The sequence below is a fragment of the Anas acuta genome, chromosome 12, assembly GCF_963932015.1.
Source record: "Anas acuta chromosome 12, bAnaAcu1.1, whole genome shotgun sequence".
Classification (NCBI taxonomy): Eukaryota; Metazoa; Chordata; class Aves; order Anseriformes; family Anatidae; genus Anas; species Anas acuta.
In genome coordinates this window covers 496,269-513,963 of record NC_088990.1, presented here as the reverse complement: position 1 = coordinate 513,963, position 17,695 = coordinate 496,269, and the positions used below count along the sequence as shown (strand labels likewise).

The following is a 17,695-nucleotide window of genomic DNA, read 5'->3' as shown; positions in this document are numbered from 1 at the left end:
GGGCGGGACGGGGGGGGGGTGGCTGCCGGTGACCGTGCCCGTGCCCGCAGGTTCCTGCGGCGGGAGCTGCCCGAGGAGTGGCCGCTGCAGCGCCTGGCCCAGGGCTTCGGTGTCAGCCCCGACGTGGTGCGCCGGGTGCTGCGGGGCCGGGGCTGCCCCCCCCCGCACCGCCGCCTGCGCCAGGACGCCCGAGCGCTGCGCGCCGCCGCCTCCCCGCCGCCCCCGGGCCCGGCTCCGCACGGCGGCCTGGAGGTGCGCGCCCCCGACGGCACGCTGCTCTACCGCCTGCCCCGGGCTTGGGGCTCCGGTTCGCAATAAACGGTTGAACGGGGCCCGGCTCCGCCCGCTGTCTCTGCGCATTTCCCGTGGGCTCCGGGGCGGCGCCGCTGCCGGAGGCGGCTCCACGAGGGGAGGGGGGGGGGACGCGGCCACGGCGCTGCCCGTGCTGGAAGGGGGGGGCAGGAGCTGAGGGCCGGCACGGGGCTGCCCCGCGCCCAGCTGCTGCGGCTGGGCCACGGCTCGGGACCGGCACCGGGACCGGCACCGGGACCGGCTGGGTGCCCGCGGGGTGCCCGGGGTCGGGGCCGGGCCGGGGCGGCGGAAGCGGCGGATCCGGTGCCGGGTCGGAGCAGCGCGCGCTGCCGGGGCCGTGCCCGCCGCTGGGGGCGGCGCTGCGGCGGCTGCTGGGGGAGCCCTGAAACGGGGCGGCCATAAACGGCTCGGGGCCGCCCCGCCGCCTCCCTGCACCTTGCCGACAGCCGCTTCGGCTCCGGGAGGGGGGCTCCGGGCCGCGGGGTCCGTTCCGGGGCTGGCTCCGGCCCCGCCATGGCCTCGGCCGCCCGCCACGATGTGCCCGAGCCGCCCGACTTCGACATCCTGAAGCGCCTGGCGCGGGACCAGCTCATCTACCTGCTGGAGCAGGTCCGGCCGCGACGGCACCGGCACCGGGACCGGCACCGGGACCGGGACCGGCACCGGGACCGGGGGGTGGCGGTGGGACCGGGACCGGGGCCGGGGGGGCAGCGGGATCAGGGCAAAGACCGGGGGGCGGCGGGTGCTGGGACTGGGAGGCAGCGGGGCTGGCACCGGGACTGGGACCGGGACCGGGGGGCGGTGGGGCTGGCAGTGGGGGCACGGTGCCATGCTGGGTGGGCAGCCCCAGGCAGCACCCACCCCGCTGCCCACCGTCACACAGCTCCCCGGGAGGAAGGACCTGTTCATCGAGGCCGACCTGATGAGCCCCCTGGACCGCATCGCCAACGTCTCCATCCTGAAGGTACCGCGGGGCGGGCGGCTGGGCACGGGGGTCCTGGAGCTCCCCGCTGACAGCCCCACGCCTCGCCCCGCAGCAGCATGAGGTGGACAAGCTGTACAAGGTGGAGAGCCGGCCCGCACTCAGCACCAGCGACCAGTGAGTGCGGCCCCTGCCCTGGGCAGAGCGGCACCGAGAGGCGGAGGGGGGCCGGTGCCCGTCCGCTCGCCTCCCTGGGCCCACTTGGGCCTCAGCATGGAGCTGCCGTGGGGAATGGGGCCGGGATGGGCAGGGCCGTGCTGCTCTCACGCCCCTGTTCCACCACTCAGGCTCTGCTTCCTCGTCCGGCCGCGGGTGAAGACGATGAAGTACATTGCCGGTGAGTGGGGGCAGCCATCGGCACCTGCTGGCAGGGGGTGCCCCCCGCTCCGTGCTGAGGTCTTTCGGGTCCAGTGAGGAGCAGGACCCCGGCGCTTGTCCTACAGGGGCATTGTGCCCGTTGGGGGCGGGGGGTGGTCTCTGCCCGTGGGGGCTGCAAGCACTCTGTCTGCAGATATTGTCAATGCCGACAAGATGTCAGGCCGGAGCCGCAAGTACAAGATCATCTTCAGCCCCCAGAAGGTCAGTGGCCGCTGCTTCCACCAGCACCCTGCCATGCTGTGCCTGTCCGGCCCCCTGCCTTCCCCCCAGAAATGTTTCACTAAAGCAGATTGGGGGGGGGGGTGTCCGGAAACGAGAGAGTCCCCAGCTTGCTGCCTGGCTGAGGGCCTCCTCCTGCCTTGCAGTTCTATGCCTGTGAGATGGTGCTGGAGGAGGAGGGAGTCTTTGGAGGTGAGTGGGACCGCGCTGCCTGCAGCCACCCCCCTGCCCCGGGGGCTGGCTGGTGGCGGCTCTGACACCGCAGCACCCCAAGGGAACCCCGCTGCGGGCACCCCAGGCTGGTGGGGCCTGGACCCGGGGCAGCAGCCGCAGGGCCACGCGAGGCTGCCTGCTGCAGGCGGGGTGTGCACGGCATCGGCGCCTCTGCCTTGCGCTCAGGGAGGGCGATGGCCTTGCCCCTGCCTCGGGGGAAGAAGGGAATGATTCCCCCGGGAAGGCCCCGTCTCTCTGTTCTCCCCCTGTGTGTGCGGGGCTGCCAGGCCTCCTGGGGCTGTTCCTGCAGGGGGCTGGGTGACTGTTGCCTTTCCCTGTCCCGCGCTCAGATGTCACCTGCGATGAGTGGTCCTTCTACCTGCTCCCCCTGGATGAGGACATCATCAGCATGGAGCTGCCTGAGTTCTTTCGCGACTACTTCTTGGTCAGTGGGACAATCCTGCCGGGATGCTGCCCTGCAGGACAGCAGCCTTCCCCGCACTCACCTCTTGGGCCCAGGACAAAAGAGCTTTGTGTGGGGAGTCAATGCGTGGTGTCCTGCTCAGCCCTCTCAGCCCCTCACTGCAGGTCTCCTGTCCTGGGGTGGATTTTTCCTGGGGAGCTGCTCGGGTGGGCTGCGGTGCCTCCACCTCTCCCTGTGCTCCCCTGCGCTGCCCCCTCCAGCCCTCCCTGTGTGGCTCTGGGCACCTGGCGTGTTCCCGTGTGTGTGGAGCGGGGCCGAGCCCACGGCTCCCCCAGCCCCAGCCCAGCTCCTGATGCTCGCAGCCATTTCCAGCCTGGCCTGCCCAGAGCTGCTCCCCGATGCTCCCGTGCTCCCTGCAGGAGGGAGATCACCGCTGGATCAACTCGGTTGCTCGAGCCCTGCAGTTGCTGAACTCCTTGTACGGGCCGTTCGGCAGGGCCTACGGGATCGGGAGGTGTGCCAAGGTGGGTGCAGCCGCAGGGCTCACACTGCCCCGGCCAGAGGTGCCCGCCGTGTGCCCCGGGGAGGCTGCGTTGGCACCAGCCCTCAGCAGGAGCAGGGAGCAGCTCTGCCACAGGCACTGCCGTGCTTTTCCCTTGCAGATGTGCTATGAGCTGTGGCGGGACCTGGAGGAGGAGAGTGAGGGCGACAGCCAGGGCAGGAATCCGGAGATCGGGAACATCTTCTTCATGGACAGAGGTGGGGGCTGCGTCAGGCTGCAGCCAGGCCTGGCAGGGGGAGTGCTTGGGGCTGCGCACAGGGCAGGAGGCAGCCGGACAGCGGCCGGATCTCCTTGCAGACACAGACTACGTCACGGCGCTGTGCTCCCAGATGGTGTACGAGGGGCTGGTGGACGACACCTTCCGCATCAAGTGCGGTAGGTCGCAGGGCAGCAGCGGGGTGACGTGGGGCCGTGCTGTCGTTCTGTGATCCAGTCTGTGACTCCACTACTCCTCATCCTTCTCTGCAGGCAGCGTGGATTTTGGGCCAGAAGTCACCTCCTCTGACAAGAGCGTTAAGGTGCTGCTCAATGCCCAGGACAAAGTGAGTCCTGCCCACGTGCTGTGGTGGCAGTGGGTCACGCTGGCGCTCCGCAGGGCACCGGGAGGGGGCTGAGCAGGGACCGGAGCCGCTGGGCCTGGGGTGCAGGTGTTGGTGGGTCGGGTGTGCAGGAGCTGCGGTGCTCTCTGCAGGTCTTCAGCCAGATCCGGAACGAGCACTTCTCCAGCGTGTTTGGCTTCCTGAGCCAGAAGTCTCGCAACCTGCAGGCACAGTACGATGTGAGTCCCGCCCGGCTGCACGGGCACCCCCGGTGCCTCCCTCCACAGCCACCTCACTGCCACGATACTCTTTTGCAGCGGCGCCGTGGCATGGACATCAAGCAGATGAAGAACTTCGTCTCCCAGGAACTGAAGGGACTGAAACAGGAGCATCGTCTGCTGAGCCTGCGTAGGTGCTGGGGCAGCGGGGGGGTTGCAGGGTGCTGCCAGCCCATGGGAGGGGGGGGCAGAGGGTCTGAGCAGCGGGCAGGCAGCAGGGGCCGTTGGTGCATGCAGAGCTCTGCAGTGGGGCTCAGGGGATGAGCTGTACGCGGAGCCCGTTACACCCCCAAAGTGTAAAACTCTTGGCTGTGCAGATATTGGTGCCTGCGAGTCCATCATGAAAAAGAAAACCAAGCAGGACTTCCAGGAGATGATCAAGGCTGAGCACTGTGAGCACGGTTCTGTGTCTGTTATCACCCCCTGGCTCCCCCAGCCCCACGTCTGGGCTGTCTCACAGCCTGGCTGCCCCTGGGTGCCCCTGTTCATGTTGGGGTGGGTGCTGAGGTCTTAAGCAGGGTCAAGCCACGTCCTTGCAGGGCTGACATGTGGCCGGGCAGGCGGCCCAGCATCACAAGCCTTCCCCTCCCCACGGGGTTCAGGCAGGGAGGCTGAGCTGAGACCCTACCACAGCCAGGCGGTGAGAGCCCCGGGAATGGGTGAAGTGACTCTGCCTCTGCCCCCGCACAGCTCTGCTGGAGGGTTTCGACATCCGCGAGAGCACCAGCTTCATCGAGGAGCACATCGACCGGCAGGTGAGAGCCGTGCCGCGGGGCAGGCTGTGCCCGGGGACACACAGGGGCTGTCAGCCCGCTCACAGCCTGTCCCCATGCAGGTGTCCCCCATCGAGAGCCTGCGCCTCATGTGCCTGCTGTCCATCACGGAGAACGGTGAGGGGGGCTGGCAGTGCTGGGGGCAGTGCCACGGGCCTTGGGCTCAGCTCACAGCAGTGCCCTGTCCCCCCAGGTCTCAACCCCAAAGACTACCGCTCCCTGAAGACCCAGTACCTGCAGGTGAGCCTGCTGGGAGCCCCCCACAGGGGGGCACGGGACAGGGCATCGCTGCCTGCCTGCTGCTCGCCATGGGGCACCAGGCTGCAGTGCTCCCCAGGGATATGCCAGCTGCCTGCAGGGGTTGGTGTGAGCCGGGGGCTCTGCCTGCCCCACAGGGTGCCCTAAGCAGCCTCCCAGGGCTCCTGCCTGTCCCCACGGAGGTGGCACGTTACTGCCTCGTGTGTGCTGGCAGCCAGGGCTCCGTGCTGATCCCAGTGACCCCTCCCCAGAGCTATGGGCCTGAGCACTTGCTGACCTTCCACAACCTGAAGCGCATCGGGCTGCTGACAGAGCAGGCGGCTGGGGAGACCCTGACGGCTGTGGAGAGCAGGGTCAGCAAGCTGGTGACAGACCGAGCGGCTGGTGAGAGCCAGAGCCACGGGGAGCCGCGGGGCAGGGCAGCCCACGGCAGGGAGCTGCCGGGCTGGGGGCAGTCCTGGGGCTGGTGCTGGCTCTGCTGCTCCGTCTCTGCCAGAGCCTGGTGCCTGCACAGCCACCGGGCCCCAGCTGGCAGCTGCTGCACCACGTCCCAGGGCTTTGAGCTGCTTTTGTCTTCTTTTCCAGGAAAGATCACAGACGCATTTAATTCCTTGGCCAGGAAGAGCAATTTCCGAGCCATAAGCAAGAAGCTGGGCTTGGTACGTCCTGGGGGGCTGCTGGGCTGCTGCTGGCCGGAGAGCTGTGCCCGGCCTGTGCCCTGGCTGCCCCAGAGCTCTGCACCCCTGCCTCTGTGTCACACCCCGGGGCTGCTGCTGGGTGCCCGGCTCGCCTCGCCTGCTGCAGCCCCGCTGTGAGGGCCGTGCCATGCGGGGTGTGGGGCTCAATGCGGGGCCAGCTCCGTGATCCCACAGCGAGCACCGCGTCCCCGCAGATCCCCCGGCTGGACGGCGAGTACGACCTGAAGGTGCCCCGGGACATGGCCTACGTCTTCAGCGGCGCCTACACCCCCCTGAGCTGCAAGCTCATCGAGCAGGTGGGCCCGGGGCGGGGGGGTGGGCACCGAGCACCCCGGGGGGAGCCCGGCCTCGGGCCCCCGCTGCCCCCCGCTGCGTGCAGGCCCTGAGCCGCCCCCCGCCGGCAGGTGCTGGAGCGGCGGGGCTGGCAGGGCCTGGAGGAGGTGCTGCGGCTGCTGGGCGGCCCCGAGTTCTCGGAGGCAGGTAGGGCAGGGGGCTGGGGGGGGGGGTGTGTGTGGGGGGGGGGGGGGGGGGCCGGGACCCCGCTGGCTCCGTGCGTTGCAGGTGGCGGTGCCGAGGCGGGGCCGGGCCGGGCCGGGGGCCGCACGGTGCTGGCCGTGTTCCTGGGCGGCTGCACCTGCTCCGAGATGGCGGCGCTGCGCTTCCTGGGCCGGGACAGAGGTACCGGGGGGGGACCGGGGGGGGACCGGGGGGGTACCGGGGGGGGCACGGCGCGGGGCTGTGCGCTGAGCCCTGTCCCCCCCCCCCGTCCCGCAGGGTGCCGCTTCATCTTCCTGACCACGGCCGTGACCAGCAGCGGCCGCCTGCTGGAGGCGATGGCGGAGCCCCGCAGCTGACCCCCCCCCCAACCCCCCCCCCCACAAATAAACCGCCCCCCCCCGCAGCCCCGCCCCGCCTCCTCCTGACTGCTGCGCGCGCATGCGCCGTGACGCTGGGGCGCCGCCCGCAGCCGGGAGCGCCGCCGGGAGGGGTCACGTGGAGGGGGCGGAGCCTCCTCCCCGGGGGGGGCGGAGTCCCGCCAGAGCCGCCGGAGCCGATCCGCATCGCGATTGGGTGGTGGCCGCGGCCGCCTCTCGCCGCGATTGGTCGGCGGCCGGCTTGGGGCGGGGCCGGGCGGCGGTTGAGGGCGGGGCTCGGCGTGACGCGGCCGCGGGGCTGCGGCCAATCAGCGCCGCCCGCTGCCAGTTTGAATCCCGGCACCGGCGGCGGCGGGCGGGCAGCGGCCATGAGGAAGAGGTGGGGGCGGCGGCACCGGGACCGGCACCGGCACCGGGGGGACGGGGACAAGGGGACCGCGACCGGGACCGGGACCGGGGGGCGGCGGGGGGGAGACCGGGACCGGGACCGGGCTGGGCTGGGCTGGGCTGGGAGCGGGGGGCGCGGCGGGAGGGCCCGGGCGGTGCCGTGGTCCCGGTCCCGGTGCCGCTGACCCGTGCCGGGCCGTGGCGGTGCCCGCAGCGAGGTGCTGGCGGCCGAGGCCGTGTCGTGCCTGAACCGCGCGCTGGCGGCGCTGCGGGACATCTGGGAGGAGATCGGCATCCCCGAGGAGCAGCGCCTGGAGCGCACCGACGTGGTGAAGAAGCACATCAAGGTGAGCGCCGGGCCCCGTGCCCCCCGTCCTGACCCCCCCCCCTATCCCCGTGCCCGCCTCTCACCGTGCCGTGCCCGGCGCAGAGCCTGCTGGACATGATGGTGGCGGAGGAGGAGAGCCTGAAGGAGCGGCTCCTGAAGAGCATCGCCCTGTGCCGCAAGGAGCTGGACGCCCTGTGCCGGGAGCTGCGCCTGGATCCCTTCGAGGTGGGCACCGCGCTGCTGCTGGGGCTCCCCATGCAGGCGCGCCCAAAACCCCCAAAAGCTCGGTGGAGCCCAAGGCCGGGTGGGTCCCCGCAGCCCCGGTGCTGGGAGGTGGCTGTGAGAGGGCCCAGTGCCTCGCAGCGCCTTGTTTTGGGCGTTGCTGCTGCGTTTGCACCTCCCTGGGGAGCTCTGCTCAGAGCTGGGGGCTGCGTCCCTCGCTTTACACTCAAGGAGCCCTGGGTGTGAGTCAGGTCCACAAGAGCCGTGGAGGAGAGCGGTTTTCTGGTCTGTCCTAGGCAGAGGAGGAGAGCACCATCCTGCAGATGGAGAAGGATTTGCGCACCCGCGTGCAAGTGATGTTAAAGCAGAAGAGGGACCGGCAGCAGGAGCTGAAAGCTCTGCAAGAACAAGACCGAGACCTGTGCGACATCCTCTGCGTGTCCCCGTTTGGCATCGACAGCAACGCCGTGCCCAGCCTGGAGGAGCTGGACCGCTACCGGCGCCACTTGGCCTCCCTGAGCGCCGAGAAGGTGAGCGGGGGGTGGGCGAGGTCTCCCTGGGGGGGTGGGGATGGTGCCCACGGGCTTCTCACGGGACTCATCGCCTGCAGGAGCGAAGGCGAGAGGAGTTTGTCAGTATCAAGCGACAGGTCATTCTCTGCATGGAGGAGCTGGACCACACCCCGGACACGAGCTTTGAGCGGGAGGTGGTGTGTGAGGACGAGGAAGCCTTCTGCTTGTCCACAGACAACATCGCTGCCCTCCAGAACCTGCTGCAGCAGGTACGTTGGCACCTCGAGGCAGCGTTGCTGTGACTGTGGGGCTGCCTGGCAGCGTGGTACAGAGCGTGGCTGCTCTGTGCTCAGTAACCGTGTTGTGTTAGAGCCTCCTGCTAGGAGCTCTGCTAGGAGATGAGGGAGGATGAACGGGCTGCCAACAGCCTGCCTGGTTAGCATCGGGCCCTTCTGGTGCTGACCCCGCTCTCCCTGCTGCAGCTGGAGGCCCGGCGGTCCCTGAACGAGGCCATGTGCGTGGAGCTGCGATCCAGGATCACTGCGCTCTGGGACAGGCTGCAGGTTCCTGCGGAGGAGAGGGAGTCCTTCGCAGTGCACATGACTGGATCCAGAGCCAAAACTAGAAAAGCTGTAAGGACCTAAGGACCGTGCTGCTGTCTGTGGAGGGGGGAGGGCAGGGGAGCAGCAGCTCTGGGTTGCACGCTTGTTTGCTCAGCCAGAGTGCAGGGGCAGCTTCCAGCAGTCTGTGCTGTGAGCCAAAGCCTGCCCTCGCAGGTGGAGGAGCTGGGGCTGGTGACTGGCTCGTTAGAATTTGGCTTACACAGAACATGAATCCAGTTCTGCTCTTGCTGCCTTCTGAGCCTGTGCTCTGACCTCACGGCAGCTGCAGTTAGAAGTGGACCGTCTGGAGGAGCTGAAGCTGCAGAACATGAAGTCTGTGATCCAGGCGATCCGGGTGGAGCTGGCTGAGTACTGGGATAAATGCTTCTACAGCCAGGAGCAGAGAGAAGGCTTCAGCCCCTATTATGACGGTGGGTGCTGGCTCTCAGACTCCCCTGGGGGAGCTGCAGGCTGCCTGCCGGCAGACCGGCTGCAGAGAAGTGCTGCTGGATGTGGTGCCGGGTCCCTGACTGCCTCCTGAACCCGCTGCTGTATCTCTCCAGAGGACTACACAGAGACCCTGCTCCAGCTCCACGATGCTGAGGTGGGGAGGATGAAGAACTACTATGAGACACACAAGGAGCTGTTTGAGGCCGTCCAGAAATGGGAGGAGAACTGGAAGCTGTTCCTGGAGCTAGAGGTATTGCTCGGGCAGTGCCGGGTCTCTGGGCCCTGTGGGCCTCCCTCCGGTGTGCAGTGTCCTTGAGGGAGTGGGGAGGCGGGGGGAGCCCTAGCAGCTTGGTGAGGGGATGGGGCGCTGTGTCAGAGCTCCAGGACAACTTGTGGTGCAGAGCCTGCTGTGCTGTGCAGGGCTGCACAGTGAGAGCTTTGTGCCTGCCTCTCTCCTCACCTCCTTTTTCTATGCTAGAGGAAAACAACCGACCCCAACCGCTTTGCCAACCGGGGGGGGAGCCTGCTGAAAGAAGAGAAGCAGCGAGCAAAGCTGCAGAAGATGCTTTCCAAGGTAGGTTCAGACCTGGAGAGAGGGAGGAGAAGGAGCTGCAGTTCTGGGTAGGCACATGTAGCAGTGACCAAGGAGAAGTGGAGCACTTAGAGCCAGCAAGGAGTATCTCGGGGCAGCCTCCTGACACTGCCCGTGTGTCCCCATCAGCTGCAGGAGGAGCTGGAGAGCAGGGTCCAGGCCTGGGAGCAGGAGCATGAGGACGCTTTCCTGGTGAAGGGGCAGCAGTTCATGGAGTATGTGGCGGAGCAGTGGCAGCTGTACCGCATGGAGAAAGAGAAGGAGAAGCAGGAGCGGGTGAGTGCGGAGCTGAATGTGCTCTCCTGGCCTCCAGGAGCCTCTTCTGGCTCCAGGCTGTCGGTGGCCCAGCCCTGCTCAGGGGGCAAGAACTGCCCCAGCCCCGGGCTCCCCATCTCCTGCTGGCAGCTCCCTAGGGAGACGGGGGTCTTCTCTTCCTGCTGGCTCTGTACGTGGTCACCTTCCTTACTGGGACTGGTGTCTGCTGCTGCTGGTGTCTGTGTGCTGAGCCCTTTTCTTGGCCCCAGCTGCGCCAGGACTCTGGCTTGGCTCTGGCTACCTGTAAATCTCCCCCGAAGTACCTGCTTCTGGCTGCAGGGCTGCTGCCCACCATCGGAAGCCTGCCTTTCCCCTGGCACTGGGCAGTGACCCAGAGCGGAGCAGAGCAGCCAGCTCCCCGCTCCTCTGCTCGGGGTGGTGAGCGCAGCTCTCTCACGCAGCACCTGAAGAAAAGCCGCCAGATCGAGGCAGAGATGATGTACGGGAGCACCCCGCGGACACCCATCAAGCGTCGCGTCCTCACCCCACACACGCCTGGCAAAGTAAGGAAGGTAAACTGTCCACGCCAGGCAGAGGGCTTGGCTGGGACCCTGCCGGCACTTGAGTGCTGGCACGACACAGTGCGTGTGGTGCTCAGAGCCCCACCTCTGGGTTCAGTCTCACAAAGGTGCCAGAAGGGCTCAGGGATGTTGCAGCAGGGTAAGGGACGCAGGAATGGGGCCAGGCTGCGGGCACTTCTCTCCATGGGGGCGGTGGGACTTGTTGGGGTGCCCCAGAGCTGGAGGGCCCCGTGCAGCTGGTGCTTCCTCGGTGCCTTTCCTGGTGTGGCACAACCCCAGCTTCCTCCCCCCTCACCTGGTGCTCTGCTTTCCCCCAGCTCAACGGCACTTCCATCTCCAGTGCCACCCCCAACAGCACTGTTCGCTCGGCCTTCGGGGCAACTCTCTACCACTCACCGACCTCCCGGCTGCCGCCCTCCGGAGGGAAGGTGAGGGTCCTTCTGGGGCGTCCCTGCCCGCAGGGGGGCTGGGGAGCCCTGCCTTACTGTGCTGCTTCACCTGCCTCCCCTGCCATGCTCTGGGGGCATGCAGGCTGCTCCTTGGTCCCAGCCCCAACTGGGCAGCTGCATGGCTGGTGGGATGTCTGTGGGGCCAGCACAGCCTGGGGGAAAAGGAGGGTGGGCAGCATTCAGGAAGACTCCCCCTAGCCCAGATTTCTGCTGGGTGTCTGGGCCAAGCCTGAAGCTTGGGGGGGGTGGAAGGTGTCTTCATTACCTGACCTATGTGTCCTGGGTCAGAATTGGGCCCCAGACCACGCAGGGTTCCTGGAGGTTGGAGTTCCTCCGGTACTGCAGAGCAGCGAGGCTAGCACAGGCTTCTAGCCCCCTCGGTTCATGCCTCCTGTCTTCCATTCCAGCAGCTTGGTCAGGCTCGGACCCCCAGCCGCGTGGCTTTGAAGCCCCCCCGGCCAGGACACAGGGAGCAGAACAAGGAGAACGTGTCGCAGCTGAACGGAACCACCCTGAGCGGTGGGTGCACCCCCACAGCCCCTGCCCAGCGTAACTACAGCGTTAGTTCTGTTGCCAGCACCTATTCTGAGTTTGCGGTAATTCACCTCTTCTAAACCTGCCTCCCCCCGGCCGCGCGGGGCCTGCGCCCCCTCCCACAGCCCCGCGGCCCCCGCTGCACAGAGCGCCTGCTCCTGCCAGCGCCCCCGGCACCGGGTGGGGGCTGCACAGCAGGAACTCGGTGCTGAGGTTGGGTGGCTGAGGCCAAGCACCGCTCGCATCCTGCGTGGCCCTGAGCAGCCCCGGGGGGAACAGATGGAGACGAGAGGAGTTCTGCTGCCCAGGGCAGCCCCCGAGCCCCTGCAGGAGCCAGGCCCTGCCTGCGGTGTGTCCCTGTGCCAGGCACAGCCCTGCTCCAGTGGCGGGGCTGCTCTCTGGAGCTGGGCCTGTCCCCAGCTGCCTGAGCCAAGCACTGAGCCCCGGGGTTTGATGTGGTGTTTCCTGGGCCCGGGCAGCTGGCAGCAGCAGCGCTCTGTCGCTGTCCTAACCTGGTTGCTGGGAGAGGCGGGAGGGTCCTGCTTGCCCCCGGGTCCTTTTCCCACTGCCTGCATGGCCTCAGCCCCTGCATGCTTGCCTCGACTTGGCTTGCTGTGCCCCTCACCTCAGCCTCCCGAGGGACCCTGCCTTGTCCCACCTCCTGCTGGCCTGAGCTGTGCTGGGGGAGTGGAGCTGGGGAGCTCCATGGGGGAGGTGGGTGCTGGGGGGGGCTGGTCTTTGCTGGTGGATGGAGCTTTGCTGGCTGGAGGCCTCTGCCCTTCCCTTAGCCCTCACTGAGCCCAGGCTTTAACCTCTCCTGCTGCCCAGGATCATCCCTTCCTGCTGGGGGTTCCTCATCAGGCCCTGATCCTGTGCCTGTGGCAGCCCGGGGGGAGGGAGGGAGGTGCTGGGTGCCGGCCCCGCTGTGCTGGGCAGAGGCAGCGCTCCCTTCCTGCACTGCTTGCACACGGCTGGTCCCGTGCTTGCAGCCTGCCTGTGCTCCTGCCCTGCCAGCCTGCTCCCTCGCTGTCCCACTGATCTGGAAGCGCTTCCCAGGACAGGCGGCGAGCTGCCAGCTGCAGGAGGGAGGGATGAGGCTCCCGGCCCAGGGCTCTTGCTCCTGGGAGCCTCAGGGATCTTTCCCAGCTGCTGAGAGCTGCCTTCCTGCCCTGTCCTGAAGCGGGGGGGTGTTGGCTGCTGTCTCTGCCCAGCAGGGGCACAGCACGGCCTAAAGCCGCTGCCCCGAGCACCAGCACCGCCTGCAGCCCCCACCCCTCACCCCCCATCTCCTGCTTCTTGTGTCCACAGCGCGAACTTTCAAAGGCTTCCAGGTGTGACACCAGCTCCCGCGTGCTCAACTCCACCACCACCAACGCCTTCTGCTGAGGCGCTGCCCCCGGCTCTGGCCCTGCGCAGCCGCAGTGAGTCCCTGCTCCGGGGCAGCGCTCCCGCAGCACCCAGGCCTGGGGCAGGCCCTGCCCTCGGCTTGGCTTTTAGCTAGGGCCCAGCATTAGTCTGGCCGGCCCCCCTCTCTGCGGGGTGGGGAGCTCCTGCCTGCGAGGGCAGGGGAAGGAAAAGGACACTTGTAACATTTTTGCTTTTATTTGGGGAATTCTTCTGACTGTTTGTGATTAAAGACTGCGAACAAACTTGGGGTAGCGTAGCAGCGGGTGGTGGCTTCTGCGGGAGCCTGGCTGGGCAGTGGGGTGAGGTGGCAGGGCTCTGGGACAGACAGGACCTAGTGCAGAGAGCGGGCCTTGGTGCCTCTTACCAAAGGCTATTTTTTTTTTAACCTTCCATATATCTGTAGGTATTATCTACCCAGCTCTTCCTTAACAGCACAGCAGCCATGCTTTAGCTAGGGCTTGCTTTAGCTGAGGTTCCTCTAAGCAGCCTCCCTTGGCCCCCGAGGACTGCTGCAGCCTGGGCTTGTGGCCGAGGGTCTCAACTCCCCCAGGCTGGGCACTGCAGCTGCCCCCTGGAGCCCTCAGGTGGCCGATTCCCCTTTGCCCATCCCCAAGCCCCTGGTGCGGGGCTGCCTGTCCCCCTGCACGTGCCCCCCACCGCCTGCCTGCCCTTTCTCGCCCGCTGCTCCTGGGCAGGACAGCGCATGGCTTGGTGGTACGACGTGCTGGGGGGGGCCTGTTTGCACCTTTTGTTAATGAAGCTCTGTATGTGTGTCTGTCCCTGATCAGAACTAATTTGCACCTTGTTGTCACTACACTCCCCCACTTGCTGTTATTTATTCCCCAGGTTCTGTTCCCTTGCTCTGTAACTCTGTATATACTGTTTATGGGAATAATGCGTATCCATGTATATAGTCCCTGCTGTTTGTGTGGTTGTTGGGGTGACCAAAGGCTCCTCCAGCATCACCCTGGAGGCCAGGAGGGGGGGGGGGAGAGGGCTGGGCCTGGCTCTTCAGCCCCTGCCTTCTTTCTGTAAACCTTGCCTGTGCCCATGGGGGCTGGAGCAGCTGGGCACTTGTATGTGTATGCAACGCGAAGCACTACCGCAGCTGTTACAAAAAGAGATTTAATAAACCCATGTAGTCCTGCTCTGTCTTTATCACTAGTGCAACCCCAGCTGCCCGAGGCAGCAGCACAGCTCCTCAGCCTGAGCTGGGGTCCTGGGGGGGGAAACCCACCCATGGTGTCTGCCCAGCCTCTGCCCGACCTCCAAGGGCCGAGGGCTGCTCCGTGGGGCAGGAGCAGAGCTTTCCTCTGTTGCCCTTTGCTCCATGGGCACAGCGATGGTCGTGGGACAGCCTCGTGCCCCTCACTGCTCCAGCACACACACGTAGGTGTTCCAGGGCCCGCACACCACCTCCTGTGCCCGCAGCCCCTCTGCCACCAGGTGCTCCACGCGCCGGGGCCGGTCAGAGCTGGTGTTGTCCCCATGGCCCAGCTGCCCGTATTTACCTGCAGACACAGCAGCTGTGTGACGGGGCCCTCAGGAGGGATTTCATCCCCTGGGCAAGGATGGAAGGGGAGCAGTCCAAATAAAGCGCTAACAGCCAGCAAACAAAGCGGCAAGGCAACCAGCAGGTCACACCGGGCCATCACAGAGCAGAAGCCTCACTTACCCCAGCCCCAGGTGTAGAGCTCCCCGTCTCCTGCAACCAGGACAGCGCCCATCAGCCGGCATCGCCCCCACCACCAGGGCTGCCGGCCCCCACCCACCCACCGGGCACTCACGTGTGACTGCGGCCGTGTGCCGGGACCCACAGCTGACGGCACCAACCTCCACGTCCTGGGGCAGGTCCAGCAGGGCCGGGAACGCCTGGATGGAAATGAAGGCGGCGCCCGGCTGCTCCCGGGGGGGCGGCGGCTCCGCAGCCCCTGAGAACAGCGGCGCTCAGCCCTGGCTGCGCCATCCCAGGGGCCGGGCACGGCCTCACTGCACCCAGCAGCATCCTCACCTGTGCCTGCGTCCTCGTCCTGCTCCTGCTCCTCTGCCACCGCCTTGGAGGGCAGCGCCAGCTGGCCCGATTCGTTCCAGCCCCACATGTAGAGGTCCCCCCCTTCTGCAAGCATGCACGGGGCGGCCCTGGTCAGGGCACAGCTCGGACCCCGCGGCAGCAGCCGAGTGCTCGAGGACACCGGGCACCAGCACCGGCCTTGCCTGGGACCACGCAGGGCAGCCGGCCCCACGCTGCCAGCACCGCCACCCCCCGCCCCCAGCCCCTCACCGCTGATGCTGGCCGAGTGCCACCCGCCCGCTGCCACCGCCCGCATGGGCACGCCAGCCAGAGCCTCCACCAGCCGCGGCTGCTGCTCCGACTCCAGGCCCCCGTGGCCGAGCTGCCCGTGCCTGTGGGGAGATGCACGCGAACAGACGGACGGGCACCTCCCGCACCCGGTGCCCGCAGCCCCGCCGCCCCCTGGCCTCCTGCCGCCCCCCGGCTGTGCGGCAGCGCCAGGGCCACAGCCGGCAGCGAGGGCACTGGGAGGCCGGGGCACGGCCGCTGGTGGTACACAGCTGGGACTGGGGGGGCTGCGTGGTGCAGTAACTGTGCAAGGGAACGACGCACGGCACAACTGTAACACCACGAACGTGCCCCCTGCTGTGTCATTTATGTCTGAGCTGATTTGCATGTCAGGAACTTAACCTGCAAGGCTGCAGGTGCTGGCACAGCGGGGTTAGCACCAGCAGGGAAAGGGGAAAACTGCTGGGGCGCTGAGGGCTGCTTTAAGCAATCGTCCCTGAAGGCTGGAGGGCCCCAGACTAACAGCTACGGCAATATTCAGCAGAGCCCTAACGCTGAAGGAAGAGGCACAAAGAAGTACGAGAGGCTTCTCATACTTTTCTAGTAACCAAAGCTTAACCATGGCATTCAGTGTCTGCAAAAAGTTAATCCTGAAATACACGACAGCAAGTGAGGTGTGTAAACCTTTCCTTTAAAGGTAAAGAAAGAAGGCAAGAAGGATGCAATATGGCAATATCTGGAACTGTAAGGGCTGAGCTAATGCTGTTTGCTATGACAACCAGCCCGCCGTGACAACAGCCCCCAAACACCAGCGACCTGAGGTCAGGAAACAAAATGCACTCGAGCACATCAGCAGTACTGAGGGAGGCAGACACTCCAGTTTGCACAGCTCTGCTTTAATCTTTGTTGGCTTTGTTTCACGTAAGCAGCAAGGAGATCGCTAACTTACCCCTTCTACCCTGTCACTATCTGTAATTGGCAATTAACGTGGTCAGGGCAGATCGCCCACCGACACCCCGACCCCGCAGCTGTGCCGGTAACGTCTGCTTGGGGCTGGGGGCGCACGGCCGTACCCAGACACATTCACCAAGCACGGGGCTGGCAGCGTGACCCCGGGGCCACCCGTGTGGTCGGACTCAATGGGGACAGACCCAGGTGCTGCCTGTGGTGAACCCCACACAGACAGGGTGAGACCAGTGCCTGCAGGGACTTTCAGGGAGTCCTGTAAGGCCGGTGGCACCCGGCTGATGTCACAGCATCAGCAACAACACGCCAGGCTGAGCCTGCCCAGGTAATAGTATGGGAAACGCCAGATTTGGGTACAAGTAGCAAAACCAGTACCAACAGGGAAAAATACTGCAGACAACCCGCTGGTCCCCACTGCACCTCAGGCCTGACGGCACGGCCTGGGAACGCCAAGCAGAGAGGGCTGGGCCAGAACCCGAGTGCCTCTGTCCCTGCTGCACCCCCAGGCACCTCCCCACTGCCAGCCCTGACACGGGGCACGAGGGAAGGCACCGGGACAGCCTCTGCCCCGAGCCCGAGCAGCACAGGGGGCAGGGGGCAGCTTGCAGGGCTGCTGCTCAGGACCAGTTGCACGTAATCAAGAACCAAGACTCAGGAATGACTTGTAGCACAGTATTTATGTGCAGCAGCAGCAGAACAGCCCTTGAGGTGCTGGCGGGTGTGCGTGCTGCTCGCTCAGCTGCCTGCCCACACAGTGTGGCACCGTTTTAGCGTGCTGGCGACACCGGAGCCCTGAACCCTGCCTCCACCTGCGTGCTACCAGCTGAGAGCCCCCCACCACCACCCCAGCACCCCTCACCTGCACCCCGGCCACCGCCGCCCCCCCGGCCCCCTGACCCCCCCCCGGCTCTCACCTGCCGCCGCCCCAGCCGTAGACCTCGCCGTTGGCCCCGAGCGCCAGGACGTGCTCGTGGCCCAGCGCCAGGGCGCGGAGCGGCGGGGCCGGGGGCAGCTCGCAGAAGAAGGGTGGCCGGGGCACCGCGAAGCCGCCGGGCAGCAGCGGCAGCGGGGGGCGGCGGGGGCCCGGCGGCAGGGCCCGGCGCCAGGCGGGGGCTCCCCGCAGCTCCCCCCGCAGCGCCGCCGCCCGCGGCCAGGCCTCGGCCGCCGCCCCCGGTCCCCCCCGCAGCAGCAGGACGTGAGTCTCGGACGGCAGCGCCTCCGCGCACCCCGCCGGCAGCCGCCGCCGCAGCCCCGCGCCGAGCACCTCCAGCCCCGCGCCTGCGGGAGCAGCGGCTCAGCGCCCGCCGGGGCTCCGGGGGGCTCCGGGGCCGGGAGGGGGCCCGGGGGGGCCCGGCAGCATCCCCGTGCCGGCCGCCCCGGGGGGCCGCTCACCGGTGTCCAGCACGGCGTAGCTCCAGGCGGGCCACACGCGGCGGATCCCCTTGATCCCCTCGATGCCCTCGGGGCCCGGCTCCAGGCGGCGCGGCCCCGGGCCCGGTGACGGCTCCCCCGCCGCCTCCTCGGCGCTGAAGCCGAACACGAGCCAGGAGCGGCGCGGGGCCGCCATGGCGGGGCGGGGGGAACGGGACGGGGAGGGACG

At 67.3% G+C, this 17,695-nt stretch overlaps 3 protein-coding genes across 11 annotated transcripts; 2 read left to right on the top strand and 1 right to left on the bottom strand.

The window, feature by feature from the left end:
* The first annotated feature begins 413 nt into the window (after positions 1–413).
* On the top strand, positions 414–6,498 carry VPS33B (VPS33B late endosome and lysosome associated). Of its 2 annotated transcripts, XM_068696101.1 has the most exons (23): positions 417–921; positions 1,196–1,276; positions 1,350–1,411; positions 1,582–1,631; positions 1,806–1,873; positions 2,038–2,083; positions 2,455–2,549; positions 2,948–3,052; positions 3,191–3,287; positions 3,388–3,465; positions 3,559–3,632; positions 3,782–3,868; positions 3,947–4,037; positions 4,225–4,299; positions 4,598–4,662; positions 4,743–4,797; positions 4,874–4,920; positions 5,190–5,322; positions 5,524–5,597; positions 5,831–5,932; positions 6,041–6,116; positions 6,198–6,314; positions 6,411–6,498. In XM_068696101.1, the coding sequence occupies exons 1-23, from the start codon at positions 826–828 to the stop codon at positions 6,488–6,490; spliced, it is 1,854 nt and encodes a 617-aa protein (XP_068552202.1). In that variant the 5' UTR covers positions 417–825; the 3' UTR covers positions 6,491–6,498. The 2 variants fall into 2 exon arrangements, with proteins under 2 accessions (XP_068552201.1, XP_068552202.1); XM_068696100.1 differs by having other exon boundaries at positions 414–921; positions 6,041–6,314.
* Positions 6,499–6,735: 237 nt separating this feature from the next.
* PRC1 (protein regulator of cytokinesis 1) lies at positions 6,736–13,977 on the top strand. 7 transcript variants are annotated; one of them, XM_068696105.1, is made up of 14 exons: positions 6,736–6,890; positions 7,113–7,245; positions 7,329–7,451; positions 7,745–7,978; positions 8,059–8,229; positions 8,443–8,592; positions 8,846–8,993; positions 9,126–9,262; positions 9,491–9,586; positions 9,734–9,880; positions 10,321–10,422; positions 10,758–10,868; positions 11,300–11,485; positions 12,732–13,977. In XM_068696105.1, exons 1-14 carry the CDS (start codon positions 6,880–6,882, stop codon positions 12,807–12,809), a joined length of 1,827 nt encoding a protein of 608 aa, XP_068552206.1. In that variant the 5' UTR covers positions 6,736–6,879; the 3' UTR covers positions 12,810–13,977. The 7 variants fall into 7 exon arrangements, with proteins under 7 accessions (XP_068552206.1, XP_068552205.1, XP_068552209.1 ...); XM_068696104.1 differs by having other exon boundaries at positions 11,297–11,485; XM_068696108.1 differs by having other exon boundaries at positions 10,321–10,431; positions 11,300–11,408.
* Positions 13,940–17,671, bottom strand: RCCD1 (RCC1 domain containing 1). 2 transcript variants are annotated; one of them, XM_068696121.1, is made up of 7 exons: positions 17,488–17,671; positions 17,010–17,373; positions 15,112–15,233; positions 14,842–14,946; positions 14,618–14,761; positions 14,506–14,535; positions 13,940–14,341 (listed from the first exon to the last, which is right to left on the bottom strand). In XM_068696121.1, exons 1-7 carry the CDS (start codon positions 17,660–17,662, stop codon positions 14,199–14,201), a joined length of 1,083 nt encoding a protein of 360 aa, XP_068552222.1. In that variant the 5' UTR covers positions 17,663–17,671; the 3' UTR covers positions 13,940–14,198. The 2 variants fall into 2 exon arrangements, with proteins under 2 accessions (XP_068552222.1, XP_068552223.1); XM_068696122.1 differs by having other exon boundaries at positions 14,203–14,341; positions 14,618–14,702.
* Positions 17,672–17,695: the final 24 nt, after the last annotated feature.

Bases quoted from the DNA above. Each gene is read 5' to 3' on its own strand.
- VPS33B (XM_068696100.1), top strand. From the start codon at position 826: ATGGCCTCGGCCGCCCGCCACGATGTGCCCGAGCCGCCCGACTTCGAC. The intron at 1,412-1,581 runs GTGAGTGCGGCC...TCCACCACTCAG, and splicing joins GCACTCAGCACCAGCGACCA to GCTCTGCTTCCTCGTCCGGC. The intron at 3,053-3,190 runs GTGGGTGCAGCC...TTTCCCTTGCAG, and splicing joins GGATCGGGAGGTGTGCCAAG to ATGTGCTATGAGCTGTGGCG.
- RCCD1 (XM_068696121.1), bottom strand. From the start codon at position 17,662: ATGGCGGCCCCGCGCCGCTCCTGGCTCGTGTTCGGCTTCAGCGCCGAG. The intron at 14,947-15,111 runs GTGAGGGGCTGG...GCATGCTTGCAG, and splicing joins GCACTCGGCCAGCATCAGCG to AAGGGGGGGACCTCTACATG. The intron at 14,342-14,505 runs GTAAGTGAGGCT...CTGTGTCTGCAG, and splicing joins GCTCTACACCTGGGGCTGGG to GTAAATACGGGCAGCTGGGC.
- PRC1 (XM_068696102.1), top strand. The intron at 7,979-8,058 runs GTGAGCGGGGGG...CATCGCCTGCAG, and splicing joins CCTCCCTGAGCGCCGAGAAG to GAGCGAAGGCGAGAGGAGTT. The intron at 9,587-9,733 runs GTAGGTTCAGAC...TGTCCCCATCAG, and splicing joins TGCAGAAGATGCTTTCCAAG to CTGCAGGAGGAGCTGGAGAG.